Raw genomic sequence first — 13,997 nt, forward strand, 5'->3', positions numbered from 1 at the left:
TTTCTGGTGCAGAAGCACATGTGCTAAAAGCTGGTCTTCCAAGTTCTATTTCAGCTTCATGAATGTGGAGACAGTTCAGAACCTTTTTATCTGTCTGCCAAATTTTTTAACCCTTTGCGCCACAATCTAACATCCCAGTGTAAGTTACCGCACAGTAAGTTACCGCACCACAGTTTTGTGCACCAAAAACACAAAATCTGTGCCACAATTGATGAATGCCCGAAATTAATATTTATTCTAATTGTTTATGTTGATCATTTATTTCATTGTGCCATTAAGAAGAGAAATGATGGAGCTATGTGTTATACACCGTTCTCGCCTGTAGGTGTCTCACTCCCTCTGTGTATGTGCAGTAGTGATATTGCAATTTGTTGGTAGGAGTTCTCCAGGCGAGACACATGTGTAACACCTCATGTAGTAAAGTGTCTACAGAAGAATAATTACCTGTGTATTAGAATTATTTAGGGTGTCACACATGTGAGGGGTGTGAATGCCCTGTGCTGGTGGGAGCGGTCTCATTATTATAGAGACTGGTTATTTACAGGAGGGAGGTCTCTGCTCCTGAAGGAGGCGTCTCTGCCGCTGTCCCTTTTATCCTCTCCTATCCAGAAAGCTCCCTGCACCAGAGACAGCCGGGACAGGGTGCTGGAGGCACAGCAGGGACACCACCCGGGACAGGCACCTGCTGCTGACACACAGAGCTGGCATAGGACCCCCTCCCTCTGCCCGCATGGATACCCTGCTACTGCTCGTAGCCCTGCTGCCAGGTGAGAGAAAGCATTTCTCATGTATACATTGTGTATGACCCGGCATGGATCGTCTGGAGATTTCTATCTATCTACTTACCTTGCGGTATCTACCTCCACTTAGACAATTGCAAGTCACAGAGACTCAGCCATGTCCTATGTAAGCTAATTATAAAAAAAAACCCTAGGGAGAAAAATAACATAAAAATCCGTGGCTTTATTCCACTTTGGACGTCATTGAAGAAGTCATTCCATACATATATTTCCCTATCTCTCCATCTCTATGTTATATTCATCAATCCCCTCTAGTATATGTAGGGATTTTTACTAGATTGTCATAGACTTATGATATATTAGTTAATATGCATCATTTGGGTTTGCAGTATGGGGTGGGGTAGAACTGTGTTGATTTCAGCTGATATTTGCCATTGCTGTTGAGTGGGTATATGTGGTGTGTATGACTGGTCTATACATCTCTGCAGTATATTGCACTATTATGGTTAGTGATAATCCCTATAATATCTGTATATTGAGCTGCATCATGCCAGGCCCTGGAGACCCTGTTTTATTATCCTTACATTGTTATTCCATTCATTATTGATTGTCTTCAGGCTTCTTCTAGCACATTAGCATTTACCAGTTCTGCTGGGCTAGTGTTTTAATAACCCAACACCTCCTTGTATGATACCAGACATCAACATCCGATTGAAACCTCAGCTTCCCAATCTTATCAGTCTGCTTAAATGTTTTCTAAAGATGACAATATATAAGGATATTGGCATAACTTGTGTCACAGGACAAACTCAACCATCCTAAATCAAAGAATTTCTATTTGGAAGACTTGAGAAATGTAGCTACATATGAGAATCTCTGCTATTCTGTACAATTATGCAACTATGCTGGATTTAAGAATCCCAGATCTCTTATACCTGGGAAACGCAACATCTGGGAATATTCTGCTTATACCTAAAAAGCTATGAGTACCAACCTTACATCCCAGCACCTCAGCTTTGCTACTCTACATCCAAGAAGTTCAGTTACATGTTAAATTTGAGAATCTCCGTGTTCTTGTAGTGAATAAACTCTGCTGCATCTAAAAAACTTATGGTAGCCTTCTTACAACTGAGAAACTCATTTCTGACAGACCAGAGCTTTACATAGCACTAACTGTGTAAGGCTCTAATCACACTAGCTCACGGGCGCCATAAAGGTGCATTATGCATGGGCACACCAAAGGATAGGGTAAATCCTATTCCTTCCCTGATTTTCTGTGTGGACAAACATCTCCCCATGGATAGCTCTACTCACCCCCTCCATCCACCCAGCTTGCAGCTCACGGCTCACGTTTGGTCACATGGACGTGTCAATAGAGCCTTAAACATATATTGAAAAAAAATCAGCTTTATCGTCTCCTCTTCCATAACTTGTTTACTCCGGGTAACTGCGATTTGTTCACTATGTGGAGTACAAGACCTGTCCTTTGGTGGCATCTACATCACCAGACATTCTTAAAGAAGCCAGAGCCTTATACGCACAGCATAATTTAAAGGATCACTAAAAGTCATTATGCGTCCTATAGTCTTTTGGCGGAGTAATCCCAGGTTTTTGACCAGCGCGGTGGCATGAAAGCAGGGGTATAAGTCTGGTAAAGCTGGGTGACATATGTGTAATGGGGAGATCAGCGATTTACTTGAGCTTTATCATCCTTGTGAACATCACACTGGGGCACATTTACTAAGAACAGTCTGTACTATGTGCAGTTTGCCTGTGTAGTGTGCAGAGGTCACCAGATTTAGGATTTCTGGCTCACGTTCTTCATGAATATGACTCCCTCTGCACTGCCCCAACAAAATGCACCACTTTTTTTTGGTACACCATTACCATAGGTTGTGCAACACAATTTTGTCAGACTTTGCTGATATCATCACATCTATGTGGGTATGTATTAACACTGGAGATTTGTGATGTAAAGTAGTGATTTTTTTTCATTAATGCCATTGAAGATTGGTAAATGTGGTAGTGTATGTGTTGAATATAAAGATTGTATGGTGTTGTATTGTATATTATATTCAGTTATCACCATCATCATAATAGTTAAAGGAAATCTACCATAAGAATCAAACATAATAAACCAGCGGCACTTACTCATAGATCCAGGCACTGTGATTGTGGTAACCTTCTTATATTTTTCATCCATGGCCTCCTTCATTCTAAAATCATCTTTTATAACTATGCTAATTAATCAGAAGGACTCTATGGGAAGGGGCGGGGTGAAATTTAGAGCCCCTCCATGCTCCAGCTTTACAGGCAGTTGGAACATGTCTTCCTCTCCAAAGTAAACATTATTCAGCTCACCTGGGATGCAATCTCTCTCCATTGTGGATCGATCGAGCTCAGTTTCTCCAGCTTCTTTGGAGTATAGCAAAAACTCACACGTTCCGGCTCTTAGATAGGAAACTCCACTTGTACAGTAAAAACACAAGCTCTTTATTGAAGGAATCTTCAGTACATACAAATTGACACAGAGTAGTCACATAAGTTAAGGCTAGCAGCCTACGCATTTCAGATTAAGTCTTTATCATTATTCATGGCTCAAGAGTAAGGATATAGAATTTTTCTGAAACGCGTAGGCTGCTAACCTTATGTGACTACTCCATGTCAATTTGTATGTACTGAAGATTCCTTCAATAAAGAATTTGTGTTTTAACGTACAAGTGGAGTTTCGTATTTAAGAGCCGGAACGCGTGAAGGTCTTCCTCTCCTCCCTTTTTCCTCTGCATTTCTCCTCACTCTCTTCCTGCTGTAATCTCACACAGTTGGAAGGGGAAATTGAGAAAGTGAGACATGCTCCTGCACAGTGTAACAGCCTGTGTAGCTACAGCACAGATGGGCTCTGTTAACACCCCACAGAGCCCTTGTGGCTCATCAGCTTAATTTTAAATGTTGATTTGAGAAGGAAGTAGGCCATGGATAACAAATATAAGAAGATTACCACAGTCACAGTGCCTGGATCTATGAGTAAGTGTCCCTGGTTTATCCATGCTTGAGTTTGATGGCAGATTTCCTTTAACAGACATGACATGTATTGTCTTTTCTCTGTAATGCTTATAGTGAAAATTATCCAGAACACTGGTTGCATAAGGGAAAATTGACTTTATTAGCTATATATTTCACTATATGGGAGGGTTGGATTATGAATCTACCTTGAAAGGCAGCCCCTTTAACATAAAGTATGACCTGTAAGAAGTCTAAAAACATGATGTGGGATTAGGCCAAACCAGCATATCTATTCCAGAAGGAACAGACTCCCAACTGTAGACAGCACTGTGTCCACCTAGTTGGGTCTCCACAGTACATTTCCCACCTTGGAATATGTATTTCCCATGTTATCATATACAGTCATGCACGTGTTTTCTGACCTACGTATTAACGAGTTGGGTTGGATGCTGAAAAATGTTTATTTTGCATCAAAATTGCACAAAAAAGAAATGCTCAAATAGACCAAACATGAATTCCAAATAAAACAATAGAAATTTCTCAATGCCAACTGTATAACATGCCGCATACCAGTTGGCATAAAATTAATAGCTGCATCATTGTGATTCTACCCCAATACCCGAGGTCGAGTAGTATTCTGGTTTTGAGCCAATGTGGTCTATACAGTTGTTATTGTAGATGACTGTACCTGCAGTACATCCCACCAAGAATTTAGAATACAAAGCTTAGTTGTTGCAGACTGTTGCTACCTGGTGGGTGCTCAGTGAGCAGGTTGGGACAGGATCTGTGTACTCTGTTATTTCACAGCAAATTCCCACATTCCAGACATGGCAAAACATCACCCTTCCCCACCACAAAAGCACACAGAACCCCCTTCAACAACAAAGGGATGCACATGGCCCCCCGCCTACAGGCACACACGCAGACAGGTGTGAACCACTCTCTAACACAGGTTTGGAATTTTAGATGATTCATAGAGAGCCGTATGGCACCAGCGCTTCCCGTCATTCTGCCAACTTTCTGCCCCTTTCCTTAAAGGGGTGGGTACATGTTTTTTCTAACCTGGTTAAATAGTCAGCCAGTTATCTTAAATCTATATCTAAATAGCCAAGATAAGACAAAGTGATATATTTGTATCATGCTGTCCCTGGAGTCAGCACATGACTTACATATACAGTAGGAGTAATAATCCACAGAGAATCCTATGGTTCTATACAATTCTGTAATATACTTGAATTCTCAGAATTACCGTAAGAGCATATGTAAGCTGGCCCAATGCTATCTTAGGTAAGCCTACACCCACTTTGCTGTCACAAGGTATGCTGGTAGGCCACAAATGGGGAAATAAGGGACCACCTTATCTATGGTCAGAATACTATGAAGCTCAAGGAATGATGAGACTAGTTATACAAGTGACCTTTTCATACCTGTAACACGTGACACAGGGAATTCAGGTTAACTGTTTGTTTTGGATCTTTTCAGTATGGGGCAGTCGGAAAAGTGGTGGCACTATCTGATTAAAACAGGGATGGGCAACCTCTTTTTGTAGTTCATGACCTTGTAAATAGTTCATAAAAACAGAGATTTACTTTAACTTTTATCGAGGGAAGAGGCAAGAGAAAACAGATGTAGCCTGAAAGAGTTAAAATAGATATTTAACTACAGCAATTGAAATTCCCCTGGAATAGTCCAGGGTTTTTGAAATTCTAGTCTTTGACAACATAACACGGCTGAAAGACTGTGGGTTGTCATAGTCAAGGACACCCAGTACTGATGACCATTAACAATATTTCTGTAGAATAGAGGAATAATATTCAGTTCAGGACAGAATTTTCTCTTAATTTTCACCAAAATCTTAATGCCTTGTGTAACATTTATCAAAGGTTTTAGACGCTTTTATGACTACAGAACAAAAGGTGCATGGTGTACTAAAAGGGGTTTCTAATGAAAAGGAGTGTGTGCCAAAAATGATGGTGTAAACTAAGACAATAATTAGGGGTGCACAGTTTGACTATGGGGTCTTCAACTGAGCCAGATATATCATTTAACCTTACAGAATTTGATAAATTTGGTGCCGCAAAAGACTGTCTAATTGTGTAGCCGCCCCCATCATGTCAGAGCCATTTATGCTCGTGCCTCTCAGACAAAGTTACAGTCCTCCAACCACCATCCAATGTAATTTAGGAAATGTAGTAAAATATATCCCCAAAAAACTAAGAAAGTTGGCTGCTGGGCATACAAATATGGTGAGGAGGGATGCTAGTTTTGTCTGCAGACTTCTTACTGTAAAAGGCTTGGGCAAACTGAATCTTTGAAGTGTTGAAACTCAAACACTTAGATTTCGCAATACTCTACAAATCAATGCTTGCCTTCTTTTCAGACCCCTCCTCAATATTGCCCTTATTATCATCTCTTTTTATCTCCTCTCCATCCCCCCAGTGGCCCAGGCACTTCTCATTCGCCCTGTCACTCTTTTATATTGACCTCTGCTCTAAGAGGAGTGGTCCTTTTAGGGTCTGTTTAACCAGGACTTAGTGGCATTGCAGACATTATGACATTGTATTTGCCTGTCAATGAATCAGCAATTGTTTGTGCCTAAAACCTGCAGCATAGACTGAAATGGAATAGTGACCCTGAGACCTATAGGGTGGCGACTCAATTCAATGGACATTGTTGTGAATATCAATAAATTACTGTAAAATATCTTATGTTAGACATTTGTGTGCCATTCTATATTTCCAGTATTTTGATATTTTTCTGTTTTACACAATGAACTAACGATCACTACATTAAAAGTGCATTTATACCTAATGGGCCACATTTATTATACTGGCTTTGCCAGTTTTCTGTCTGACTTTGCACTGAAAACAACATGCAAACTGCTTGCACATGTAATGGTGAAGTGTTTGCAACAGTTTTGTGTGACGGATGTGCCACAAATTCTGCTCCTAAAGAGGGGTTCCGGTTCTGTTCTTGACAAAATTATGTCACACTCTATGTTAAAGATGCACCAAAAAAAAAAAATGGTGCGCACTTTCTGAACAGATTAATGAAGAACATATTCAATAATCTGTCGCACTTCGCATATTCGTGAGGCAAACTGATAAATCTGGGCCAATATCCTCTGTGAATTTTTAGTGCAGTGTGATGAGTGTGTCTTTAGTACCAGCATCAACCAGTTTGCACAACATTTCAGCTTTTATGGGGTTGTCGCACAGCTTGTCTGCAGTAATTTGAGCTTTCCTTTTATTTCTTAAGGGGGTTTCCTATTGTCTTCAAAAGGTGGCAAACATTAAGGAGTCTTCCCTTCACAGTGATGAATCTATGGCATATCAAAGGTCACTGTGGCATCACAGATAGAACATCTAGGACAAACATTTTCATCAGAATGGATTATATAGAGGTATCACTGATAACCTGCTTATAATACTAATAATCCTTATTTATATAGCACCATCAAATTTCGCAGCGCTTTGCAAATCATAGGGGATATATACAAATAAAATAGTACATTACAGAGTACAAACAGTCATATGTAACAATAGGAGTGATGCCTAAAGCTTCGCCTACAACCTGACCCATTCTGGCAGGGTACTCCTACCCAGTTGTTTGCCCTGGTGTCATTCTTTACTGAAGTTGTGGCATTGTATTCAGCAACTTACTAATAAGATAGTAAAGTGTCCGTGTGATATAATTCCATTAAATGTTGCAACATACTAGATTGTCATTGACACTTACTGCAGAGAAATGTTAAGTAAGCAGATCTTTTATTTAAAAAAAAAATCTTTTTTTCTTTCTTTCTGATAAATGCAAGACATAAATTTACCTCGCTGGTGACAATGAGTAGGAGCCTGAGTAGCAGTTATTATTCTCTATGGCATCCGACTGGTAATAATTGACTGACCAAAAAGGTGGTGCGTTAAAATGTCTCTGCAAAGAGGAAGCAGTTCAGAAATAAGTACTTGGTGACCTGTGCACATGAAGGGGGATTTCTGAAAATGATTGTAAATGGAGGAGAAACACAGATGTTGTCATAGCAACCAATTAAATGACAGTCTTCATCTTGGAAACCGCTCACATTGATTGTACCTTTACAGTAATTTCTGAAAATATTCCTTTATCCCCATCGCCTGCCTCTAGTCATCCAGCAGAGAATGGATCACTCATATTTACTGCCACTTTAATTTCCCAAATAAAAAAGAGGAAGAAGATTGGAAGAAAACAGGGTTTTTTTGTCTGCCCTACTTTTTCGAAATGACCCAATTTTATACCCTTACTTTGCAAAATTGTGCATTAACATGAATTTCTGAACATTAAAATTTCACAAATGATTGAAAAGCGAATTGTTTAGGCCCAGTTGATTGGAATGATGTGATAGGAATGATAGCAACATCATGCAGCATTTTACATCTGTTGTTGTATGATGGATGTATATACAAAAGTTTTTTACCTTTTTTTTTTAATTTTTGAATAGCATTTTAAATATAGGAAGAGCTCTTATGTGAATAAGAACTTGATTGTTTTATTTATTACACACTATAATACAGCTTTTTTTAAAGCTTCTCGCCTCTAGGTGCTGTTACAGGCCACTGATTCACTTTTCCTTTGCAATCTTGATAAAGTATGGTTTTAGGGTGTGTTCACATGAGTGAGAGAATATGTACGATATGTTTTTCAGTGATCATATAACGGTCAGTGAAATAAGGAGTCACATGGATTCAACTTGGCCATGAATTTTTTTTTAAACAATCTTTTTATAGATTTTTTTTATGCACATATATAGGCTTAAGGAAAACTTGAAGTATGTTGCCCATTCATAAGTTCCAGTGTACGCATTATAACAAACAATTAAGGAGAGATAATCAATAACAACAAGATAACAGTTGTCATGGACAATAATCAGCTTGATCATGTGAATATAACCTATAAATATAGAAAAACACAATATTCACCCATATTATTGATCAGAACAGTGCCCATAGATTGGAACACCATTAGTGATTTTGAACTGGAATAAGGATCCTATGGGGGACTTTGGTTTAGTTTTGTAAAACTGTCTGCAACCCCGCTATTAAAGCTGTTTGAAAGTGGTGAAGTTACACAGGGTCGACTCCAGGTTTCAGTAGGCCCCTGGGCGACAGAGCCTCAGTGGACCCCTTTGTAGTGAACTCACATGGATGCATTGCAAATTCAGAAACCAAAACAGTCTCCTGTTACCTAAAATATTCCCTGGTTTATCATTCCAAACAGACTCTCATGGTTATTTTATATAAAGCCCCCCTCACTCCCTATGGATTCCTTGTGTCCAGCCTTATGTGGGCCCCTGATAACATCTACTGGCAATTTTGCAGTGAAGGGACACAGTAAAGGAGCAGTACACCGAATATATAATGTGTAGTATGGCCATGTGTATAAGATTTTATTCTTATCTTACAAAGTGCAGATCGGATGCAAGATCACTTTTGAGCCATGTTTATGTATCATATTTTCATAAAAAGAAAGAGGAAAAAAGGTAAAATTATGTTTCACCTTCACTTTCAATGACTTGCTTGCAATTTATACAAAATGAATTAGCATATATTTTTATAAGCACTCATTTTCTGGACTTTTTATTTGGAATGGAGTTTCCTTCTATTTCTTCCTCTCTCACCACATTAACAAGGAATCTATCTTCTCTTCCTTTCTCATTCCCCTCACCCCCTCTCTCTCAGCCTTTGGTGAAGTGTTTAGACTTTAACAATAGCCCATGTGACTGCCTATGAGACACTCTTATTGTGTGGTGACTCCGAGGATCCTGCTCCCCCCACCCTTCTTCCCTGCGCTTTTTCTTTCCATGCCCTCCCAGTGTAACCCTCTGTGTGCCCTCCTCCGATACTGTTGTCTTTATACATTGGCGCCTCTCCTTAGTTCATTCACATAGAGCTGAATTTGTCATTTAGGATTGCATATTGTATCGTGATAACCGTTGGAGTACATTTACCAGCCCTCTTATAGAAAATCTCTTATAGCACAATAAAATCGCACCATAATTTGTGACATGCTTTGCTCTGCTACTTTTTTTTTACTCCATCTATGTCAATGCTTCCTCCATGTAACAGGGACTCGCTGATACAATCTCAGCCTTTTTCCTTGCATTATGAATCTGAAATTTCTGCCAGTGCATTGTTTTCGGCACAACTTGGTGTGCAAATTGCTCTCACCACATACTGCGATGCCTCAGCTTCCCCTCCCCCTTCCATCTCATTGCCCTGTTCTCTCTATAGGTGCCCCCTCTAGCACCAGCCTCATTATCTTTACTCCCTCTGCTCCAGTGAACTTCCCTGTCAATTTTCTCTATCTGACTGTGCCCCCCATTAGATTGGCAGCCCCTCCTTCCCACTCTCTACATCTCTCTGTTGGTTTTTGCAGCCTGATCTCTCTGCACCTGTTAATCTTTAATCCTTCTCCTTTCTCTTCCCTTCCTCCATCCAGTAAGAGGTTTGCAAAAGTTACATGAATCTCGTGAACTAGAGTTCTGGTGACCCCCAGGTAGAATTACTGTATTCCTGCCTTTTTCCCCTTCAATGGACACCAATATTTTGGTTCATGAGAGAGAGACACCACACATTCCCCTCCCCCAGTTTTCAGAGATTCCCACAGTCCACGATAACAAAGACCTATAATTGCTGGTGGGAGTCAGCAGACTATTCATAGATAGACCCTTCACACCTTCTTGTGCTGACAGTGTGCTCTGCTTACTCTCATTCTTCCACATGTTTCTATGTATATGTAGCTGTACTAAATTTATCCTTTAACTCTTCAAGGTAGTAGCGAATCATTGCTGTCATATTTTGTCTTTACATTTTTTAACCCATCATTAATAATATAAAAATAACAGCTGCTATTGGTGATTATTTACATCAAATTTATCAGATAACCCAATTAACAAAGGGAACTCCCCATTTAACAGAATTGGGAATAAGATATATAAAGTGTGTCTTTCTCTGTGTATGTCCTGCTACACAATCCCAGCAAAGTTCTCAGTTTATGATCCCCTGACCCATTTCGGGGGTGTAGCTATAGGGAATGGAAATGTAGCAGTTACTCCCAGGCTACTGAGTTTGAATGAGCTAGCGAGTGTGCTTTCTACCTGTGCAGAGATATGTATGCCGCTGTGTAATTTAGAGGTAAAGTACAACGGTTCAAAAAAATAAAGGGAACACTCAAGTTACAGATCCTAGATCTAAATGAATGAAATAGTCTCATTGAATACTTTGTTCTATACAAAGTTGAATGTGCTGACAACAAAATCACAAAACACACTGCAGGCTGATCAAAATTTGATGTATTGTCCATAAAACAAGACAAAATGAGGCTCAGTATTGTGTGTGGCCTACATGTGCCTGTATGACCTCCCTACAATGCTTAGGCAAACCACACAAGTGGCTCTAGTAGTGCGGCTCATCCAGGAAGCTTGGAATTTTCCAGAGAACACCAGGATTGGTAAATTTGCCTCAGGTGCCCTGTGCTCTTTGCAGATGAAAACATGTCAACACTGAGCACATGTGATAGACATGACATAGTCTAAAGATGCCGTGGAAATCAATCTGCTGCCTTCAGCATAAACGGTTTGGCAGTGGGTCAGTAATGGTGTGGGGTGGCATTTCCTTGGAGCACTGCACAGCGCTCCACGTGCTCCCCAGAGGTAGCCTGACTGCCATTAGGTACTGAGCTGAGATCCTCAGACCCCTTGTGAGACCACATGCTGGTGCAGTTTGCCCTGGGTTCCTCATAATGCAGGACAATGCATTATGAAGGTATTGAAGCTATGGACTGGCCTGCTCGTTCCCCAGACCTGAATACGATTGAGCACATCTTAGACATCATGGGGCAGATTTACTTACCCGGACCATTAGCGATCCATCGGCGTGTTCCCTGTGGTGGATTCGGGTCTTCCGGCGATTCACTAAGGCAGTTCCTCTGACATCCACCAGGTGTCGTTGCTGCGCTGAAGTCCGCGAGGTCCGCCGGAGTGCACGATCCTATACTTGGTGAAGGTAAGTGCGTGTCCCGCAACACTTTTTTTTTTTTTAATGCGGCGGCTTCTCCGAAACCGTCGGATTTTCGTACGGCCACGCCCCCTGATTTCCGTCGAGTGCATCCCGGCACCGATGCGCCAGAATCCGATCGCGTGCGCCGAACTCCCATTGCAATACAGGGAAAATCAGCGCAAATCAGAAATATTCGGGTAACACGTCGAGAAAATGCGAATCGGGCCCTTAGTAAATGACCCCCCATGTCTTGCTCCATCCAGCATCATCACATTGCTGTCAGACACACAGACTGTCCAGGAGTTGGTTGGATGCTTTAGTCCAGGTCTGGGATCCCTCAAACGATGAGAGCATGCCGAGGCATTGTAGGGAGGTCATACAAGCACATACAGCTGATAGTCCTACTGAATAGTGGAATTTGTATTATGGCTAGAAGTTAAGCAACTAAGTAAAGAAAAACGAGTAGGCATCATTACTTTAAGAAATGAAGGTCAGTCCGAAAAATTGGAAAAACTTTTACAAGTGTCCTCAAGTACAGTTGCAAAACCATAAAGCGCTACAAAGAAACTGGCTCCCATGAGGACCTCCTCCTGGAAAGGAAGACCAAGAGTCACCTCTGCCGCAGATGATAAGTTCATCCAAGTCACCATGCTCAGAAATCGCAGGGTAACAGCAGCTCAGATTAGAGACCAGGTCACTGCCACACAGTTCTAGCAGCACACACATCTACTTAACTGTTAAGAGGAGCCCACATGGTAATATATCTGCTAGGAAACCACTGCTAAAAAGAGGCAACAAGCAGAAGAGACTTGTTTGGGCTAAAGAACACAAGGAATGGACATTAGACCATTGGAAGTCTGCAGACAAGGTGAACAGGTGGACTCTACATGCCTGGTTCTCATCATGAAGCATGGAGGAGGAGGTGTGATGGTGTGGGGGTGCTTTGCTGGTGACACTGTTGGGGATTTATACAAAATTGAAGGTATAATAAACAAGCATAGTTTGGGGTGAGTAGACCGCAGAGTGAAGGCAAAAGCGCCAACAAGTACAGGCCTGGTAGACTTACCTTTTTATATACACATGCTCCAATGGTCCTTAAACAAAATGGCACCTGTACATTTGGACGAGTACTGCACATGTCCGAAAGGGAGTCACGTGTCCGTGACGTCGGCGCTCATATGTGAGACCGTATGATAAACATGATTTATTATTTTTAATATAATCTGTAAATGGTTTCGTACATCCAGGCTACTTGTCAGATACAAAGAATAATAACTTTAATAATGAGGCTTTCTCATTACACACCATGTCATATGGACACAGCTGCTCACTTGTATCCAGGTGTATTGCAGCCATTTGTTATCTGCGCCTGTAAGACACAGCTTCCTATAGTAAATAAGATGATGCCTCAGGGTGAGCAGATGGGATATTCAGCAGGTATCTATGCTATGGTACCTATAGTAGGAGTAGCTTGTTTATCCTGGAGACTCTGTTCGCTAAGGTGGCACAATGGTTATGAATCCTTCATTTGTTATCTCCTGTCCATCAAAGATATCTAATATACCATAAAGTGTATGCCAGTCTATGGTGCCTTGCAGAGCTTTGTAATGTCTGTCTGTCTGTCTGTCTGTCTGTCTGTTTACTTTCAGTGGATAGATATCTGTCCATGGTCTGTGATGGACAGGCAGGTGCTCGAACCGTTATAATCACAGAGAGTAATCAGAGCCATGTAATACTGATGGCTCGTGCACCTGCCTGTCCATCACATGGACAGATTTCTATCCACTGGAAGTAAACATAGAAGTTTTCTATAGCAGGACAACAAGCAGAGATCTGGAAAACCGTGAGGAATTAAAACATAAAATATATTGGAAAATTGTGTAACTTTTCCGTACACAAACAATATCAATTATTTGCTGAAAGTGGACAACCCCTTTAAATATGGTTGTATGTGTATGCTCTCAGACTAAACTTCCTCTGTCTTATCTTCATGCCTTTAGTCTCAGCTACGGTGTTGGTGGAATAGGAGAGCAGAACCACCTACAATAGTACCCAATTAAAGAACCACCAAGTGGTTAATAAACCTTGCAGACCAGAAAACATTCCACATCTCAGTACTTATACATAATCCAAAAATCCTCCGGCTTTATCAAGTGGCTAATGCCTTTTTTTGAATGGAGACCAAACCCTGGGTTCTCTGTGTCATGTAGTGATCGTACTGCAG

The 13,997-nt window shown here is 40.9% G+C and overlaps 1 protein-coding gene across 1 annotated transcript in view; it reads left to right on the forward strand.

Moving 5' to 3' along the window:
* The first annotated feature begins 564 nt into the window (after positions 1-564).
* Positions 565-13,997, forward strand: part of BCAM (basal cell adhesion molecule (Lutheran blood group)) — a 39,671-nt gene continuing 26,238 nt past the window's right edge. Inside the window, exon 1 of the mRNA XM_072110398.1 lies at positions 565-767. Within this exon, the coding sequence (XP_071966499.1) occupies positions 731-767 (37 nt within the window). The 5' untranslated portion in view covers positions 565-730. The remainder of the gene's footprint in view (positions 768-13,997) is intronic.

Source organism: Engystomops pustulosus, chromosome 6 (assembly GCF_040894005.1).
Source record: "Engystomops pustulosus chromosome 6, aEngPut4.maternal, whole genome shotgun sequence".
NCBI classification, from domain to species: Eukaryota; Metazoa; Chordata; class Amphibia; order Anura; family Leptodactylidae; genus Engystomops; species Engystomops pustulosus.